The 21,884-nt window shown below is 38.8% G+C and overlaps 1 protein-coding gene across 9 annotated transcripts in view; it reads right to left on the bottom strand.

The window, feature by feature from the left end:
- The window catches only part of LOC140370736 (TRAF2 and NCK-interacting protein kinase-like), a 101,180-nt gene that overhangs the window by 38,734 nt on the left and 40,562 nt on the right, over nucleotides 1-21,884 (bottom strand). For all 9 annotated transcript variants that reach the window (XM_072457955.1, XM_072457956.1, XM_072457961.1 and 6 more), the window contains exons 3-5: nucleotides 8,251-8,307; nucleotides 1,271-1,396; nucleotides 97-207 (exon numbers count right to left, since the gene is read on the bottom strand). In XM_072457955.1, the coding sequence (XP_072314056.1) occupies nucleotides 97-207; nucleotides 1,271-1,396; nucleotides 8,251-8,307 (294 nt within the window). The remainder of the gene's footprint in view (nucleotides 1-96; nucleotides 208-1,270; nucleotides 1,397-8,250; nucleotides 8,308-21,884) is intronic.

Here is a 21,884-nt window from a genome sequence, read left to right as displayed (position 1 = left end):
TAAAAAGGGTATTATTTGTGGAGTTTTTGAGTGCACAGACACCAGAGCGCCACGAACAGAGCCGTGTTTGTTTGAAGTGCGCTGGAGGACGCTCACCCTGAGGATCTCTCTGCAGATGTAGGCGGTCCACTCCTCTTTCAGACTGTTGCCCTTGGTGTTTTTGATCAAGTCTGTGACAGAGCCGGCTCCACAGAACTCCATCACCAGCTGCGCACGCGACACAAAACACAGAAACACACACGATTAATGCGGCGCGTGAAAAGGGGAAGCTCGGGACAGAAAGATGGAAGAAACAAATAATACTGTCGTCGATCATTACAATAAAGAAAGGTCTGTTTGAATCATTAAAAGTGTTCATCAGAAGTGTTTTCCTCACAAACTTGAGATTTTTTAGTCACAAACTGAGAATTCCTAGTGTAATAGATTCAAAAAATACAATAATTGGTGGTTTATCATCATACAATTCATTCAAAAGTATTCTGACTCCACAGTGTATTATGCAGTAGTGACACATCAGTGTATTTACTGTCATTTTCATGTGCAATACTGAATTAACCATGTGCAATACTGTCATATTCATGTGCAAGTACTGTCGTACTCACAAGCAATTGAGGCCATAATGTGCAAACTGATGTAAATAAGAGTGTTTTATTTTATTTTGTTTACTTACTGACTATTGGTATTATTTAGTCTTATGCTAGCTAGGTTTTACTTTACTTTACTTTAATTTACTTCATTTCATTTCATTTCATTTTATTTATTTTTATTTTTATTTTTATTTTTATTTTTATTTTTATTTTTATTTTTATTTTTATTTTTATTTTTATTTTATTATTATCTTGTTTTTACTTTTATCTTTATCTTTTTATTTTTTTATTTATCTATTTCATTTTATTTGTTTCCCCCCTCCATTCCCTATTAAGATATGAGAGGAGTTTTGTTAATAGGAGTTTTTTGTTTTGTTTATAAGAGTTCTTATATTAAGAGTGTTTTTTCTAACTTCCTATAATCTGTCCTTTCCTCCTGTATCTACTGTGTTGTAACAATGAAATTTCCCCATGTGTGGACAATAAAGGATTATCTTATTATGTTGTTACACATCTACTTTTTTAAATATTGAATTGCCAGTAACACATTTTTGACCCTCAATCCTGATTCCCTTTGTTATAATAATCAATGCAATGTTCATTTGTTAGAACAACACAGATTAAGATGATTTCTCCTTCTGGTATTACTGTAGTACACGGTGCAGTATCATAAGTGAACGTACCCAGAGCTGGTCGTCCATCCCTGGAGGGTTTTTCTTGATGAAGGCTCCATAATATGTGGCGATGTTTCTGTGGTGACTGTACTTCTTCAGCATGTTAATCTCAGCTTTAATCTCTTCCTCCTCCTCCTGGAACAGCAGTGACATACGATCAGCAATGAATACAATCACATCGTTCATAAGAGGTTTTTTGAATTGGTCAGACGCGTTTCATTTGATTGGTAATCCTAAAAGAAATGTGTAGTAGCCAGTAGCGTTAACTTCCCCGTTTCTACTGCTTGTCATTTTGCCCCATTTATATTGTCAGAGTGATAGTTTTGAAAATGTATTTAGTTAAAAAATACCTAAAAAAAAGAAAAAAACTCAAATTGAAATGTATTTTGTTGGCTGAAATCAGGACAGAACTGTGCACATGGTGATGTATAAAATGAAATGTATTGTATATAGTCTATAGTATGTATTGTATATACGGTAAATGTTGTATTATTTTAATTCTAAAAGCCTGGTATGGACAGGTGTTGAAAATTAGCTTATTTTGCTATAACACTTAAAGTATTGCATCTGGTTTGTCTAAATGCTATGTCCATATTAAATACATATATATATATATATATATATATATATATATATATATATATATATATATATTTTAATGTATTCTGTTAATTTGTTCAATCAGAGTACTGTATTCTGAACACTTTAGATACTTTCACATTGAGTAGTATTATATTGTTGTGTAAAAAAACAGGACGTTGGATTAAAACACCATTAGTTATGATTTTTTTCCTCACTTCAAGAGGTGTTTTTTCCATTTCCCTCACTCTCACTGTGTGCAGTTTGAAGCCTAAATACGGTCAAGTACTGCCATGTATTCCTTTGATTTCAGTAAGTAATTATATTCTGATAATCACCAAATGAAAGTATAACTGTACCAAAACACAGTTACTAAACATGTGTTCTGTGTATGTCGGTGTAATCCTTCATTTGTCCAGGAGTGATCATTATTAGAAACATTTTCATTTGATGGAGCTGGAAGTATAAACAGTATAACCAGTATAAACAGTATAAACAGTATAACCAGTATAAACAGTATGAACAGTATAAAGTCGGGTTTCTCATGCCAACTCTATCAGACAGAAAATGACTTAAGGAAGTTGAAACATCTTGACAAAAACATAGTCCACCTTTGAAAATATTTGCAAAATTGTTAATATGCATTTACGGCACGTGTATTTAGCACGTTTCCACATCCGAACGCTGGTTATCCGGCCTTCATAGTTTTATAAATCCTTAAAGCTGCACTATGTAACTTTGCTGGTGGAGAATCTGCCCTCTATTTGTTTCACAGCGTGGCATTCAATTTCTGTTTCCATGGAAACACCTCATCTGAGAAGTAGAATGTACCGTCTTTTCCAGACTATACGATTTTTCATAGTTTTGGCCGAGGGTGCGACTTATATGTGATATTTTTAACTAAATTCTTTCACACTGACAGCCACAAGAGGGCGCTCTAGGCACTAAGTGACGCAGAAGAAGAATCTGCACTTCCTCTTCCTCTGGAGTTTGTGGAGTTGTTTAGAAGTGACACAGAGGAAGAAGAATTCAATGGATTTAGTGATTTGGGGTAAAACTGATGCTTTGGTAAATTTGTTAGCATGTTCTTTATGCTATAGTTATCTGAATAACTGTTCATATGTTACGTTAACATACCAGACACTTACCACAGTTCTGTCTGTGCCTCATGTAGCTGAAGGTGTTAGCGTTAGCATTGCTAGTGTTTTTTTCTTCTCTATAATGCACTTTTTTGGCTGGTGCGACTTATACTCCGGAAAATACAGTATATATTTCAAGACAGTTCAACATTTCTCAATAAAAATACCTGTGGATTAAATGCACGATGGATTAGTTTAATGCCCAGGAGAGTCCAGAAAAGTTATAAACACATAATAGTATCGCACACATTTGATTTAGCTTTTATTCTGGAGCCTAACACATGAAATGAAGAGACGTGTTGTTCCCCACTCCCTCTGTCAGTGGCTATGATACTCTGCCGGGCTGAAGCGCGTTGGCAGGTTTGCGTTATTTAAATGTGTAAAACGGCACACAGCTGGGCACTAAATTATCCAGTACACCGCCATTACTTTTTAATCACCTTGTTTTAGTGGGGTACTGCAGCCATGCCAAACGCAGTCACACAGAGCAGGTCGATATGCAGGTGTTTCGTTATTTCACGTGATTTAGTGTTTTTTTGCGGTGTAATTATCAACAAAAACTACATCTTGACACGTCTATGACCAGATTATTGCGACGTTTACAAAGTTATTGCAGAATTTCACATCAAAGCGACAATGTCTTTTGGAATTTGTGACCATCTAAAGGAAGAGCATTGGAATTTGGTTTGTCAAAGTTTCAGTCACGCTTCAATACTCTATTATTATTATTATTATTATTATTATTATTATTATTATTATTATTACTATTATTATTATTATTATTATTATTATTATTATTATCTTATTATAAAATGATGGAGGTTACATAGACTATTACAGCTTGGCTCTGTTTACACGCACGCTCAAATCGGATTATTATCTGATTTCTGGGCCATTAAGATTATTTAAATAACATGCAAACAGCTAAATCTGATGTGCGTAGATCAGATGGATAAATCAGATTACTCGCGTCATAGTTTGTATTTTACTTGCCGTATAACTAAAAAAATCTGATAATAAAACAGATTATGCCGTGAACATCTTCTTTGACACTATTGTTAACAGCTAATGGTGTAACTAAACACGTAGGGATGTCAACATTATTAGGTTAATTGATGATAATGATAATTCAGGTCACAATATAATGGTAGGAACAAAACATGTATAATTTTAAAAGCAAAATTAATTAAAGGTGGTATGGAGGATTTTTTTCAGCAAATTTTTTATCATATTTCCTCGTGGCGTGGATAAATCATTTGTCCTGCCACGTATCAATCATAAAACGCACATAAAACGCACCTATCACTCATCTGCAGCCGCGTCAGGCTCGTCCCCACGTTTCTGCGTGTCTAAGCGCATGGATCTATCATAATATAGTTCCCTCAGTGTACGGGGCAAAATGAAGACGGAGAAAGACAGTTCGAGCTGACGCAGAAGTGGACAGAAATCTACGGGAGACGAGAGATGCGATGCGCTCCGTCGCGCTAATAAACAAATGCACGTGTGTGTTGTATCAGTTCCGCACGGGGGAGGGCGCATGTGCACTTCCGCCTGCGTTCTCAAATCGCTGAAAAATCGTCCATACCGCCTTTAATTAAATACAATTACAATTCAATATATAGCCCAGAAACTATTTTTTATCTGGCTATTTTTGTCACATTTAACTTTATTTTGTCCTTGAGAAAGTTCAATTGAATAAAGTTGGTCACAAACCTGAGGAATAGTCACATGATAGACTAATAATTGCTAAATCGTGATGTTTTTTTCTCTCATAATAATTGTAACTCTAAAATATGATAATGTGACATCCCTAGATACACGCTGTAGCTGTTTATTGCCTTTAAGAGAGGTAGTTTAGGACCTCCAGGAGAGTGTGGGGAAAATGAGACGGTTTTAGCAAAGAGCTGCACTAAACAGAAAAAGAATGGCTGCAAATTCTCTTTTCACTTTTATAAAACAAAATTAGAACAACATGTATTTATCTGGGGAGTATTTGACTTTGTTGCATGATTGTGTTAATATGCAGCACATTTATACAGTTTCATTCCTTTTCTATTTCCATTTTTACTCACTAGTCAGTTCAAAAAGACAAATCTAATGCACTGAGGACAAACTTGGAGTGACACATGGGCAGACTAAAAATATCAGTACTAAAAGATTGGCAAAATGGTCAATACCAACATCGATATCTAGAAAAAACCTCAAATATCACCAATATAACACTCATCTTAAGCGGCAACAATTACAAGACTAAAGAGACTACCGTAATTTCCCGACTATAAGTCGCACCTTTTTTCATAGTTTTGGCCGGGGTGCGACTTATACTTATATTTATACTTTATATACTCCGGAGCGACTTATATGTGATATTATTTGTTATTTTCACACTTGCAACCACATTTCATACTTTAGTGCAACTTATATATGTTTTTTTCTTCTCTATTATGCATTTTTTGGTTGGTGCGACTTATACTCCGGAAAATACAGTATTAAAAAAACGGATTATACAGACTCTAAAAGACCTTTGATAACAAAGAAAGTGGCATTATTAAATCGAAATGTCAAAAAAAGAACAAACTATATCAGATTTACATCGATAATACACTTTATTTGTAAATATTCTCTATCTCGAAGCCTGCAGTCACCATATTTTAAACCTTATTTGGTTGATGTGAATGTATTTAAAAGTGTACAATAGTAGAAAAAGCTTCAGTTGTAGTCATCTGGACTCAGTTTGAAAAAATAGACGTTTCGACTCTCATCCAAGAGTCATTGTCAATAAAAGTATTTAGATCGAGAACTCCGATATTAATACTGTTCTGTGGTAAGACCCGCCCATTGGGAGGAGCCTTCCTGAAGTAGAAAGAGTTGTTTGTTTCAACAGAAACTCCCCCTTGTATCTACCGAGCTAGCCTATTCAGAATTTTAATGGCCTATTAGAAACCTCTTTGTCTTTGTGAGACCCTGGCTCAACCACCCTGAGTACCTGATTAGCATCTAAACGTCCTGGTCCTGGTCCTCTACCTTTCCAGGGGTTCAGAAACCCATTATAAATAACAGGAAGATTAAACCTTAGCCCTCCATTTCTGTTTAAAGAAGGTCTTTCTTTTTTAACAAAAATAGCTTCCTTGACTCCTCTTTCAAACCATCTTTTCTCCCTGCTTAAAACCTTCACCTCACCGTCTTCAAACGAGTGATTAGAGGCTTCAAGATGGAGATGCACGGCACTCTGAGGTCCTGAACTAGTATTTCTTCTGTGCTGATAAAGCCTCTTGTGTAGAGGCTGTTTCGTCTCACCTATGTAACGTTCTTTACAGCTTTCTTCACTGCATTGGATCGAATAAACTACATTGCTCTGTTTTTGAGTCGGCAACTTGTCCTTAGGGTGAACCAGTTTTTGTCTTAAAGTGTTTCCTGGTTTAAAATAAACAGGGACTTCGTGTTGTCTAAAAATTCTCTGCAGTCTTTCTGACAGGCCAGACACATAAGGGATAGAAACACCCTTCCTTCTCTGTTCAGTTTCCCTTTTGTCCTGCTTCTTGGTTCTCTTCACTCTGTTGAGAGCCCAAGCGGGGTAACCACAGGCTGAGAGGGCATTACGGACATGTTTTTCCTCTTTCTTCTTGCCCTCTGAGCTGGTGGGCACACCTTGAGCTCTGTGTTGTAAGGTTCTGATCACCCCCAGCTTGTGCTGTAGTGGGTGGTTGGAACCAAAGAGCAGATACTGGTCCGTGTGTGTAGGTTTCCTATATACTTCTATTTGGAGTTTCCCGTCCTCTCCTCTGATCGTGGAACAATCAAGAAAGGCCAAGCGATTCTCCTTAGCGTCTTCTCTTGTAAACCTGATATGTGGGTCCACAGCATTGATGTGATCAGAGAAGGTTTCCAGCTCTTGTTCCTTGATTGTTACAAAAGTATCATCGACATAGCGGAGCCACAGTTTTGGGGCTGTGCCTGAGAATGAGGACAGTGCCTTCTTCTCAAAGTGCTCCATGTACAGGTTGGCCACTATGGGAGAGACGGGCGAGCCCATGGCACAGCCATGAATCTGTCTGTAAAAGTGTACAATAGAAATAATAATGACCCCCCAGTCATCCCTGGTTTTACAATCTCCCTGGACTTCACCCCAGCATCGTTTCATTCATCAGCTTCTGGCGCTAAGTTCCTGTAGCGTCCCGTTGTTTGGCAGGCGGCGGAGCGGTAACAGCGAGCCATAAAGTCCAGCGAGCGCGAGCGAGGAGGTCTAAATATAGCCGAGATTTCCCCGTCCCCCGTCCCCGCGTCGTCCTGATATCGTTTTCAGCGAACTGCACCGACACGGCAGCGGGACTCTCCTTATTTCAACCCGGCCGCGTCACGTAAAAGAAGCTCACAGTGACTCAGGCTGAGATGACAGGCACGACGCTGATAAGATGACGCTAGAGTGGAAATCCTGTATTATTGGATGATGTGCAATAACTCAATGTAGCCGGGGATATCAGTGACAGCCAATTTCACAAAATAATGGAATTCTATTTTAAAATTTGCAAAGATCTGGTAAAAAATAGGGCAGAACGAGCTAAATATATCCAACTATATCTATCTAAATATAACCGGCGAGCTTAAAAGTGCACTCTGCAACGGTGGAGATGTGATGGTTTTGCTTGCCACAGAATGTCATTTTAACATATCTGTCGTCATGGAGACAGGCAGGGGACGCCACAAGGTCAAGTTACAAGTAAGATCTGTGGAGAGGCGAGCTGGCTCACAGTAAGAATGCATGTTTTTCAATAGTTATAAACATTCATTTCTTTACACCTGTAATTGCATAAACGCAGATGAATTTAATGCCATTCTGTGAAACATTCCTGGCAAAGCAATAACATCACCATGGAGACAAGACAAGTTACATAATGCAGCTTTATGATATATGCATAAACTTGACTGTGCGGTTTAAACAAAGTCCAATTCAAAACCAGACAAAACCCTTTAAATCTAAAATGGTAGAAAGGGAAACTAAGTGAAACTGAAACTAAATCGAGCGTGATCAGATGTCCAGTGTCCAGAAATCTACCTTTGAAACCTTTTCTACCATGGAGTACATTTTAAGAAACGAGGGATTACATTGAATATTTATAATGTAACTCAAACCCGGCTTGGATTAGGGCAGTTATTTGCAGGATACTACAGTATGTCTGACAGTATCTGCAATTCTTCTACAATATTTAGTTTAGCTTGACATTGCATATTTGTGATACGTTGTGCAGTTTTGTTTGGGTGTGAGAGACTTACCCCTGTGACATCCATGACCTTGATGGCGGCCAGCTGCCCCGTCTTGACATGGCGGCCCTGAAGGTGCAGATGAGAGAGACGGCGTTAGCGATGGGACAAAATATACTGCCTCGTGCATTTGGAGGCTTCTTAGTTTAAAGCATAATGTATTCACCATTTGCCACGTACTTCTTTTTAATCAATGGATACGACAGCCAATAACCCAAACCTTACTAGTACTATATTTTCGAACGATAAATATACTATCTATAGGTTTCAGTGTGATGAAAAACTAGCACTGTCAACGATAAACAGGAAGCTAAAGAAAGATAATTGTGTTTTGTATTCATGAGTTTTGAATTTCTAGAGACAACATTTTGAAGACATTTTCCTATTCAAAAGATACAATATTCAGTTTTAAGTCAAGATGCTACAGGTGTTTTTTGGTCAATTTGATCTTAATGTATATTCTTTCTTGTGGATACAACAAGTGTCCAAACTGCTCCTACAGATGTTTTATTATTTTGTTCAATCGACTTAATCCATAGATTTCTACGGGACGTCAAAGTATGTTTTCGAGGATTTTCTAACCCTGATTTATTAAAGTTTTAAGTCCAAAAATGAGTTGACATTAGAATGTTCAGGCCAATTTTAAGTCATATCTAGTTTACTCAAAAGGTATCCAAAAATCCCCTCTGTAAATGTTGTTGTGGCAAATACGGCGACAAAATGAACCAATACATTTAAACCTAGCTCTGTTCATTTTTCAGATTTAAATACCCCACATATGTGAAAAATATCAAAAAAAGACCACCCAACAGGTATTATTCAGTCACCTGCAAACCCTTGAACAGCTAATATAACAATATGTGATTGAAAGTACCAAATCAACCGTACTATTTGATGTTTAAAGAACAGGGGGCTGGTCTCAAGTCAACGCAACATTCGGCTACTTCACGCGTCCTCATTCAACTAAACTAGTGCATCCATCAAACTAGGAGCGCGCACAAAGAAACAAGTCCCAATAATGATGTATAACAGCAGCCGGGACTGAGCCTGGGGCAGTGCAGAGGAAAGCGCTGCTGACAATGGACAGCAGAAGTGCTTCATTTGCAAAAGCCTCCAGAGCATCTGTGGCTGTGATGAAGCGGGGAAGACTAAAAACACCGGCGGCCATTACCTCCACCTGCCCGAGCTGGACCGATTAGCACCATCGAGTCTGAGGAGTCCAGCTCGGCACCGATCGCACAGACAAACAAACAAGCGGGAAAACGTCCCAAAACAGATGGCATTAAAAGCGTGGCTGTGAAGGATTCCCCAAGGGCCCGCTCAGAGGACGGCAGCGCTGAAAATGAGGCTATATATGGAACAGATGATACTATACAGTGTGCAAAAGACAGAGAATACGCTCAGACCTGTCACAGTAACGCATTTTGAAGGGCGATGTTACAGAAAGTATCGTGCCGTAATATTGAAAACACTTTATGCCGATGACACAATAACACTAAAGGAGGATCGTTCTATTGAACCTGTTTTTCAATGAACCGTATAACTGAAAATAGATGCGCAACAATACATGGATAAATCAGAGTGCAACACTTTAATTTGCTGGCCTCATTAGTGATTAGAAAATGTCTTTTATACCTCGAGCTCTTTGATTATTTTATTCTTAGTGTTTCCTTGTATTTTAAGTGTGAGTTTTTGTATAGGCCTAATAATGATGCAATTTTTGTATGTAAATGTATTATCTTTTTTCTGATTTCAGGATTAGCATGTATTGTTTAAGTCACTTTTTAATAAATAATAATCAAAAATAATCTAGATGTTAATTATTTGACCCAGCTCAAACGTTAACTAACTAAAAAAAAAAGAAATAAAAAGGTTGTCATTCATGTTGAAAAACACCCTACACACGATAAAGTCGATTAAGTAATTATTGTGACCTAATTTGGTCTTGTAGCTACATAATACATCTGGGCATCCTTAGGTTCTCCAAATGTTGCTTGGGAAATTGGCCTTTCCCACTGGGCCAAGGTTCCTGGCGCCAAGATGCAACACGAAGCACCTCAAAAACAGTTCTATCCCAGCAGCGGTTTGTCTGCTAAATAAGCTGTAACTTGCACCTTGATTGTTCATCTGTGTGATCATCTTTATGACTGTAAATGTTTAGTTGTGGGCTCTCTTTTTGTATACGAGATCTTTCTTTTTTATCAGCGCTGGAGTACTTTCTACTTGTTTTTAATCTATGATCTCCAACTGCAAACCAATTCTACCTATGGGTATAAGGCTGCCCCAAATAATCTGTTTGCTGTAACCCGACCCAACATTTTTCAAGTGGGTCAGTTGGTAGGTAAAGGTTTTGTTTTTGTTTGTTTTTTTACTTTGAGGGCAAAAAAAAATCTAAATTTTGCCATTTTTTGATAACAGTTTTATACCAGGTCGGTCGGGTTACGGCAAACATACCTATTATTTTGCTCAGCCTAAATAAAATTACCTGTACTGTTCCTGTAGCTGTATTTAGAACTACGTGTGACGCACCCTAAAAATCCCAAATCTAACATGATCAAACTAACCACAAAACCATCTAGTGTAAAAAAAAAGAAAAAAAAAAGGTTAAATTCAGCAGATCAACCATCAGCTTGTGGATATTAGTCCAACTCAAGCGCTTCCCATTTTTCATCCTATTTTGCTTCTTTTTTAACAAATCAATTGTTCCCGCACGCTTGCCAAAACTCACAGTATTTGATGAATAGCTTGTGAGAATATTCAATAGTCACAGCTAATAGCAGTGAGCGCGATGGCTCACTTGTTCTGCCAAATGGGCTTTGAGTAAAAATAAGATTGTAAAATGATTGAATGAACGGGGCTCATTCAGGCTTTTGGATTGCAATTGTGTCGGCTTCAAAACTGCAATATGATATACTGGTATTGTTAAACCAAGAATAAACTACTTTTGTTACTTTTTACCATCAATAACTTGTTAATGAGCATAAAAAAATTTAAAAAAGAGCAGTGCAACACGCTTTGGCTTAAATTAGACTGTTATGTATCAATATCATAAACCAGTATCGGTGTAAAATATATATATATATGCAAATGTTATAGCCGTATGTTTACTTTCCATATTTTATTACACTTTATCACCGCGGCTGTGACATTTTGAAAAGCCAATGTTTCTGCTTCAAATTTGACCTTAAAAGCCCGGAAGAAAGGATTTGCCATTATCACTTCTGGGAGGAAAATTAAACTTCCCCGTTATTGTTCAAAGAAAGTTCAACGTTTTAATAGGATAATTCTCGGTGTCGTGGTTTCGGAGCGGTGGAACGCAAACGAAACGACGCCGGATGTGCCGACCGCGCTCGCTCTTCCACAGAAATATGACAGAAAAAGGTACAAGACGGAGAAGGGTTGGAGGGATTGAATAGAGGATTTCTTATTAGGATCAGACTGCCCCAATTCCAGGCGCACAAGGAGCGGCATTCAGAGCCACAAAGGCATTACAAAACCACTTACAAACCAAGAGTCGCACCCACAGACACAAAGACCGCCGGCGCCCAGATACGAGCGCAGAGATACGGGCGTGGAGATAGAAAAGGCTCTTAGAATGTGGCACAAAAGCGACGCGGTAAAATTATGTTTTTTTTAAGAAATTTACAGCGCTCTATGAAACTTTTTAACAGAAATTTGAAGCAAAAATCAATCAGAAAGTGTAAATCATAGAGCGAAATCATCTGAGCGACAAACCCCATCATCTTTAGTGTCAATTTGACCATTTGCATTAATAATGACATGTTATTTGCACTTTTAAGGCATTTAATAGCATTCATCACTATTTAATTAAAAAACATTTAATAAGCAGCTCGTATAATGCTCTTACAAACATTGTGTACATGATTATTATAAGTATTAAAAACACACACAGGTTTTTGGTTGAGGTTTTATAAGTCATCTATGCTAGTAATCATCCAAGTGCATACAAACCAATCATTTGTGCTTATTAGGGCCTTATAAATACAGTTGTTTAAAGGAATCTTATTTTAAGCGTTGCCAGGGATTCCATGAAAAACCTGAATCTTTTCTTTGAACAAATCAGACTTTTGTGGTATTAGGATGAAATGGATGACATGAGTATAACCTGCTTATGTTATGTTATGTTACAAAGTTAGCAGTGCAGTAAAAAAGAAACAAATTGCAGCTATCAATAACCCTACAACGTCGAGCTATTGCGTAAATGTACCAGCGTTCACTATGTCAGACATTCGTGACAAAAGCGTGTTCATTTTCCTCGCAACTCTTCTCTGCACGAATCGTAAACCACCGTTTGCAAATTAAGACGTTTCCGTTCATATTTTTCCACATCTCGTTTCCGGCGCTGCCACATTTGCATAAGACATAAACCTGCCGCGGACGCTGGACATAACGCTCGTCTTCAGTGTCACTGAGGTCACATGAAATGAAAAGGGACGTCAGCGGCAGAAGGCGATACCACCGCCGCCGCCGCCTTCTCCTCGTCTTCATCTGCCTTTGTCCCTCCGCGGTCCATCTATCAGCCGAGACGGAGCGAGGTGGCGCCGGGTCGGGGTTACGACGCTGTTACAATGTCGCCAAATGTTATGCGTCTCGAAAATGAGGCGATTAGCATGAAAAAGGACATCTTTCCCGGACACGGCCGGCTTTGAGATCAGTGTTATGAAGTGCTTTAAGGAGACGGGGGAGAACTATTACAGAAGAGTGTACTACAATATAAATAATATCACTTGTGCATTAGTCTTGCATAGATTATAGGTTTATATGTGCATTATTCATTTCCTCTCCATATTCAAGGGGCGATAGCCACAGCTGCCCAGAGCTAGACTGATGGGAACATGGCTGCCAAACCGTGCGCAGATAGATCAGAGTCTACATGCAGTTCAATCAATAAAACCTCATTCGTATAAGATAAGATATTCCTTTATTGTGTAGTAACTTCTTCACTATCCTCCATGGCCTAACACCAAAATACATCTCAGACTTGTGTGTTCCATATGAACCATCTCGGACTCTAAGGGCCTCAGGGACCGGCCTCCTGCTGGTGCCCCAAGACCAGACACGGAGAATCCAGGTCTATAGGGCAAAGGTCTGGAATAGCCTCCCCAAAGTTGTGAGACAGGCCCCCAGCCCGGCTGTGTTTAAATCCAAGCTAAAAAAAACTGTTTTGTTTAGCCGCGCCTCTGACTGACGTAATTTTACCTGTTTTTTAATATTTTAAAATACTACATTATCTTTATTCTTTATTTTACTCTGACGTACATTGTTTTACATTTTAATAAATTGCATTGTGTTTTATTTTATCTTATTTATTCATTTATTTTTTATTGTGTTTTAAACACTGTAAAGCACTTTGAATTGCAGTTTGTATGAATTGAGCTTTATAAATACATTGGATTTGATTGATTTGAGTTGATCCTCTGGTTCCTCCAATTTTCCCCATCAACAACACTCATTATTTAGCTCACTTATTCATCGTCTGTTCATAAGTTTTCCCTTTCTCTTCTACAGTTTCAGATGCCACAATCCTGATCATTGGACCTGGACCTTCTGCTACTCTTTCTTCTTTTGTCGGAGCATAGGCTTTATTAGACAGGACAGTTTTAGCATGAAACGGGGAGTAAAGAGAAGTGAGGACATGACGCAAATTGTTGGATTCACACTCACAACGCCATAACACAAACATCTGAGGCCATATCGTCCAGCCCTAACTTCTCGTAGCCACGGCATAATCACTGGCCCAACTATGCAAACGTACTTGCAAAATGTGCTGGATGGAAGTACTTAAATGTCCAGCTATATGCAATACTTCAGGGATTACGTCTAGACAAAGTTATTCGGCATCAAATGTCACGTCGCCACAGTTTTTTGTGTGCTAAATCTTACTTATGGAAACAAAGAGGCGTTTGTGTGTACGGTATAAGCCAGCTAAAGGCAGAAAGGCTACAATAACTGTTGCTTTGTGCGAGACATGGCAAAAACATAAACGGCAAATACTACTAAATATGAAGTGGGCAGTACAAACACTTGAACATCGAGTACATTGTTTATTTATTGTAAACGTTCGAACAAGGCTATAAGGTGATATTTCTGCACTAATTTAACATAAATGAATATGTTTGAACACATTTATTTTGGACTGACGTAACATTGACCGGGAAACTCCAAAAGAATATAGAGATTTCAATATCACTTTAGGCTTTTCAGTCATTAATTCGCCATTTCAGCATTAGATCCACACATTTGTTCCTAACTGGTTCTGCCTCTACTATAATTAATGCTGCTATTGCTATATCCATGACTATTTTAACTGATTCTGTCACTGTAATGTCAATAAAACGTCGTAAAATATGTACTTGAAGGTGAACATTTTAGACTTGCTGAATAATTTTACACTTCTTTTTTATGCCTTTCATTCCCTGGAGCTTCATCCCTTCCTCCACCAGTTTGTTGTCGACTGTGGCCTAGATCCACCCCTCCCTCGCCCCCCTCGCACCCCCAGCATCCTCATTATCCCGCCCTCTTAACTTCTCACAATCTCCTCTTTCATTATTCCTCGCCTCACTCTAAATGTTTGGCTTAATTTTGTCCTTTTGTGTTTCTCTTTTCAATTGCCTCTCGCTGCGCAGATGTTTTTTCCTGTTAGGCCCCGTGTAAGCTCCGGCGAGGCACGAGCTCGACAAGCGGTCACGGCACGGCAACAGGGCGGAGCCTTTTAACCGGCACATGACCACGTAAACAAGGGAGTTGTGTGCGGGCGTCGGGCGTTGTGAGAGGCACGGGTCGAAAAGCAGAGGTGGGAAGTCGTCGCGATGTCGATATGAATTGCATTTGTGATATCTGCTCTGTATTTGTGATATCTGCTCTGTATTTGTGATATCTGCCCTGTATTTGTGACATCTGCTCTGTATTTGTGATATCTGCTCTGTATTTGTGATATCTGCTCTGTATTTGTGATATCTGCTCTGTATTTGTGATATCTGCCCTGTATTTGTGATATCTGCTCTGTATTTGTGATATCTGCTCTGTATTTGTGATATCTGCCCTGTATTTGTGATATCTGCCCTGTATTTGTGATATTATCTGCTCTGTATTTGTGATATCTGCCCTGTATTTGTGATATCTGCTCTGTATTTGTGATATCTGCCCTGTATTTGTGATATCTGCCCTGTATTTGTGATATCTGCTCTGTATTTGTGATATCTGCTCTGTATTTGTGATATCTGCCCTGTATTTGTGATATCTGCTCTGTATTTGTGATATCTGCTCTGTATTTGTGATATCTGCTCTGTATTTGTGATATCTGCCCTGTATTTGTGATATCTGCTCTGTATTTGTGATATCTGCCCTGTATTTGTGATATCTGCTCTGTATTTGTGATATCTGCTCTGTATTTGTGATATCTGCCCTGTATTTGTGATATCTGCTCTGTATTTGTGATATCTGCCCTGTATTTGTGATATCTGCCCTGTATTTGTGATATCTGCTCTGTATTTGTGATATCTGCCCTGTATTTGTGATATCTGCTCTGTATTTGTGATATCTGCCCTGTATTTGTGATATCTGCTCTGTATTTGTGATATCTGCTCTGTATTTGTGATATCTGCCCTGTATTTGTGATATCTGCTCTGTATTTGTGATATCTGCCCTGTATTTGTGATATCTGCTCTGTATTTGTGATATCTGCTCTGTATTTGTGATATCTGCCCTGTATTTGTGATATCTGCTCTGTATTTGTGATATCTGCCCTGTATTTGTGATATCTGCCCTGTATTTGTGATATCTGCTCTGTATTTGTGATATCTGCTCTGTATTTGTGATATCTGCCCTGTATTTGTGATATCTGCTCTGTATTTGTGATATCTGCCCTGTATTTGTGATATCTGCTCTGTATTTGTGATATCTGCTCTGTATTTGTGATATCTGCCCTGTATTTGTGATATCTGCTCTGTATTTGTGATATCTGCTCTGTATTTGTGATATCTGCCCTGTATTTGTGATATCTGCTCTGTATTTGTGATATCTGCCCTGTATTTGTGATATCTGCTCTGTATTTGTGATATCTGCTCTGTATTTGTGATATCTGCCCTGTATTTGTGATATCTGCTCTGTATTTGTGATATCTGCTCTGTATAAATATCTGCCCTGTATTTGTGATATCTGCTCTGTATTTGTGATATCTGCCCTGTATTTGTGATATCTGCTCTGTATTTGTGATATCTGCTCTGTATTTGTGATATCTGCTCTGTATTTGTGATATCTGCTCTGTATTTGTGATATCTGCTCTGTATTTGTGATATCTGCTCTGTATTTGTGATATCTGCCCTGTATTTGTGATATCTGCTCTGTATTTGTGATATCTGCCCTGTATTTGTGATATCTGCCCTGTATTTGTGATATCTGCTCTGTATTTGTGATATCTGCCCTGTATTTGTGATATCTGCTTTGTATTTGTGATATCTGCTCTGTATTTGTGATATCTGCTCTGTATTTGTGATATCTGCCCTGTATTTGTGATATCTGCCGTGTATTTGTGATATCTGCCCTGTATTTGTGATATCTGCCCTGTATTTGTGATATCTGCCCTGTATTTGTGATATCTGCCCTGTATTTGTGATATCTGCTCTGTATTTGTGATATCTGCCCTGTATTTGTGATATCTGCCCTGTATTTGTGATATCTGCCCTGTATTTGTGATATCTGCCCTGTATTTGTGATATCTGCTCTGTATTTGTGATATCTGCCCTGTATTTGTGATATCTGCTCTGTATTTGTGATATCTGCCCTGTATTTGTGATATTATCTGCTCTGTATTTGTGATATCTGCTCTGTATTTGTGATATCTGCTCTGTATCTGCCCTGTATTTGTGATATCTGCTCTGTATTTGTGATATCTGCCCTGTATTTGTGATATCTGCCCTGTATTTGTGATATCTGCCCTGTATTTGTGATATCTGCTCTGTATTTGTGATATCTGCCCTGTATTTGTGATATCTGCCCTGTATTTGTGATATCTGCTCTGTATTTGTGATATATGCCCTGTATTTGTGATATCTGCTCTGTATTTGTGATATCTGCCCTGTATTTGTGATATCTGCCCTGTATTTGTGATATCTGCCCTGTATTTGTGATATCTGCCCTGTATTTGTGATATCTGCCCTGTATTTGTGATATCTGCTCTGTATTTGTGATATCTGCTCTGTATTTGTGATATCTGCCCTGTATTTGTGATATCTGCTCTGTATTTGTGATATCTGCCCTGTATTTGTGATATCTGCCCTGTATTTGTGATATCTGCTCTGTATTTGTGATATCTGCTCTGTATTTGTGATATCTGCCCTGTATTTGTGATATCTGCTCTGTATTTGTGATATCTGCTCTGTATTTGTGATATCTGCCCTGTATTTGTGATATCTGCCCTGTATTTGTAATATCTGTCCTGTATTTGTGATATCTGCCCTGTATTTGTAATATCTGCCCTGTATTTGTGATATCTGCCCTGTATTTGTAATATCTGCCCTGTATTTATGATATCTGCCCTGTATTTGTAATATCTGTCCTGTATTTGTGATATCTGCCCTGTATTTGTAATATCTGCCCTGTATTTGTGATATCTGCCCTGTATTTGTAATATCTGCCCTGTATTTATGATATCTGCCCTGTATTTGTAATATCTGCCCTGTATTTGTGATATCTGTCCTGTATTTGTAATATCTGCCCTGTATTTGTGATATCTGTCCTGTATTTGTAATATCTGCCCTGTATTTGTAATATCTGCCCTTCATTTGTAATATCTGCCCTGTATTTGTAATATCTGCCCTGTATTTGTAATATCTGCCCTGTATTTGTACTCTGTATTTGTAATATCTGCCCTGTATTTGTGATATCTGCCCTGTATTTGTAATATTATACTTTTTAGGTACCACACATTTACGCCTACGTTAATAAGACATTTGAGTTCGTCTTCCCACTGTGTCCCCGAGTGACAAAAGCTTTATGTTAACAAAATGAAATTATTTGAACATTTGTTTCTTGTTGCTATAATTTAGTTTGCCTCATTTTTGTGTCTGTTCTTTGGGAATATCAGAATATGTGCGATATTTAACATACCTGCACAAGTATTAACTCATACATCAGTTTTAAAATACATTGTACATTGTAGTAATGATTTGGCTCAATACTTTTCACTTCAGCGTGAGTAATACTAGTTTAAAGTAACGTTACTCCTTCTCCGGTACAAATTTGGGCAACTCTACCCACCTCTGACACTGAAATATGTACTTTTTCTGTCAGAAAGTGCTCCGCCCGCTCGTGCTACTTACGATATTAATAGTGTTTTCAGCTGTATTCAAATCACTTATTATCATAGACCCAGAATAAGCTTTTGGGTCTGAATATCACGGCGCCGGAGACAGCGGCAGCCAAGTCAACGCCGGGATAATCCACTGTGTCATTGGCCCCAAATTGGAAAGAAATGGGGCCAGCGATATTTGTGTGACGGCCCCGCATGACTAAGCACATCCAAACCGACCAGAGACGTTCAAATGCAAGATGACATTTAGAAATAGATGGGAAATGGAATTAAAAAAAAGATTCTTTACTCAAACGTATATGCTTTTTTTTTTTATGTGTTTGGGTCCAGCTGTCCGTCAGATTACAGAAGACACGGCGGGGATGTGGCGGCGGCGGGGGGCGGGGGGCAGGAGGCGGCGGGGCAGGAGGCGGCAGGCCCAGGTGCGCGTGAGCGATAAGACGCGGGATTGACTGCGTTCGTTCTGCCCCGATGGCCGCGGTGCCGAGCGGGAGACGGAAAACTGATACGGACCGATATCCAATCAACCTTCAAGGTGCTATCCCGCCAAGAGAGGATGAACCCACGCGGCCGCCGAAAACGTACCATCGAATACGCAAAACAGAGTCTCGTTTCCGGCCCCGCGTTCTGGCCGGCGTGCCTGATCTGTTGCCGGTCGGACAAAAAGCCGGTGGGACAAAAAGCCGGTCTTGCAGGGTTGCCAGGCGTCAGCGACCAAGCCCCGAGCAGGCGAAAACGTCTGAAAAATCGCCCGAAACCTGCGGATCGTTCGGCGCGGCTGCATTTCCCGCTGTATTTGTGAGACGGGCCTAGTTCTTTCACACAAATAGAAGCTTCTCACAGAACTGTTCGAAATACTAACACATTTTAACACAAACTTCAGACAATATTTTCCTCCAGCTCTTAAAAAGCTGCTCAATTCTCTGTGAAAGAAACAGATCGTGCAACGCTGCAGTCTTGTATCAGCTTAACAGACAAAACATCACATAAATGGGTGAGAAATAGTGCCATATGAACAATTGAAGCGTTACACTCAGTCGGTAAGAGAAAATAAAAGATCTTTCTGGATTAGGGCAGCGCAATTATACACATTTATCATCATTATTTGCTTGAGTCTTTTTAATTGAGAGTGTCTATCTACAGCCAGACAGTAAAAGCATGTGCGAAGTTTGGATTTGGAGGATGAAATATGTCTCTTTAGTGGTAAATGTTGTGGTAATGAGTTTAAAAGTCGGTTCAGTTACTAAGTAGGAGTCTGTCTTAACACATTATAATGTAGTTTTTCCTGGCCGAGAAGGAGAGTCTAAGGACAGAGGACCCTGGGACATCGTCCCTCGCCACCACAGACATTGTCTGACTCCCTCGCCACCACAGACATTGTCTGACTCCATCGCCACCACAGACATTGTTGATTCATTTCTCCCTGTGGCCCTCAGAGGCAACTGTTGTTGTGATTTTGGGCCTTACAAAAATAAATTGATGATTTGACTAGGTAAATGTTTCAGAGCAGCATGTTTGTTAGTTTTCATCATTATCAATATTACTGTCAACGCATTTCTAAGACAACCCAAGTCGCTTTTGCAAATTGGTGCATTGTTCAGACACAAATTGGCCAAAAATACGCTGTGCAGTGATGTATTCAACTACCAATAAATAATGTTACGTGCTCAATCTGTGCCATCTATTCTAGCTTGATCGCACTTATACATCAGACATAATTTCACTGCGCTACATTAATGCGATGACAATGTGCTGCTTCCTCACATCAGCACGCTATATAAAGCTTAAAAACGCAACAACGCAACACACACTTGACTGTAAACACACTCGGTTTAAGCGTAATCCTTCTGTAAATCTGATGATCGCTCGTCATATTGTCATTATACTCCACTCTCCTCCGCTGTCATTACTTTAGCCCCGTGAGTCAGAGCTGCCGGTGTTTTGAGTCCGCTCTGCTCCTCATATCAGGCTCAGAAGAGGTTTCCACTGACACGGGACACGCCTCTTCCTGTAATTTTCACCACACATAATGAGAATTAATTACGTCTGTCAGTTATAGCCGCTAAAACAGCAGTGAAGTGATGGACGAGGAGCACTGGGGGTTGAGCCGAGACACGAGTGGGTGATTCTTCAGAAGTGCTCTCTATAAAGGCTGAACGTCCCATTGTACAATTTAGCAAGAGGCTAAGTAAAGCAATTTGTCTGGGGCGATATTATTGAAAAGGTATATTTAGAGTTTTGTTTTCGGTATCGCAATAAAAAATAGTCGGATGATATGATGTAAATCCAGCAAAAATGTGTTAAAACGTGTCTTTAAATGTATTTGTAGAGGTTTAACTATCATAAGTCTGTCATATTAATCACAAAAGGGCAGAAATATCACTTTATCTGTACTTTTTTTTACCTTCTTTGTTTAATCGGCAGTTTTTAAAGCATTTTAAATCAATAAACTCAATATTAAAATCTTCAAAACATGTATGATATTATCTAAATTTCTAAGGCCCATCCATCATTTTGGTTATGTTCATTTTTTATCCTATATTATGGTTTAAAGGTGCATTAAGTCACTTTTTAAGCTATTTTTGAGCAATAAATAATTCTGTAATAATATTTTTTTAAGAAGTAAGTATATTTAATGTATATTTCAAAATAATTTAGTGAGGAATCAAGCTAGACATAATATGATGATAATATTAATAATAATATGAGTGAATTTAAATGCGTCAAAGGTAATTTTACCATTATTACAGACAGTTCTATTCAAATCAGCTCTTGGTTTCCCAGAATGCAGGTATAAGCTCTTCCTCATGCTTTTTACAAAAGCAGAACGTGAAATCTGGAGAGTGCTGAGAGAGACTCCATTCTCTTTGCCAAGTTACACAAACGACACCCTCTTGGGCACACTCTGCGCGGGACTCTTCCTCCTGTCGCCATAGCAACAGTTTGGGCTGGACAGGAGTACAAACGGGGCAGCGCAGGACAAGGCGAGAAGAGGCTATTGTCCCAGGAGTTGTTTTTCTGAAGAGGAGTCAAGGGAAACAGTGAAGAGGTATTTTAATGTTGGTTCAGTTGGAAAGTTGTTTGAACACTTTGGAAAGACATTTCTTTCACATTTCAAGGAAACACAATCTAAGAGATGATGGACGGAGTGAAAATATTGTCTGGAAATGGTCTTTTAAGTTCAGTGTTCCATGTTCTCCCACATTTTAGTTTGCTTCAATATCATCACAAAGGGAGGATTTGATCATTTAACAGATAACACGCTGATAAACTGCTGAGTCACTAGTGGTAAATACATTCATCACACTATAGTGTC

Source organism: Eucyclogobius newberryi, unplaced genomic scaffold (assembly GCF_026437365.1).
Source record: "Eucyclogobius newberryi isolate DKJ021-1_F unplaced genomic scaffold, fEucNew1.0.hap1 SCAF_21, whole genome shotgun sequence".
In the NCBI taxonomy this organism is placed as follows: Eukaryota; Metazoa; Chordata; class Actinopteri; order Gobiiformes; family Gobiidae; genus Eucyclogobius; species Eucyclogobius newberryi.
The sequence above is the reverse complement of the archived record's forward strand: the minus strand, read 5'-3'. Positions and strand labels throughout refer to the sequence as shown.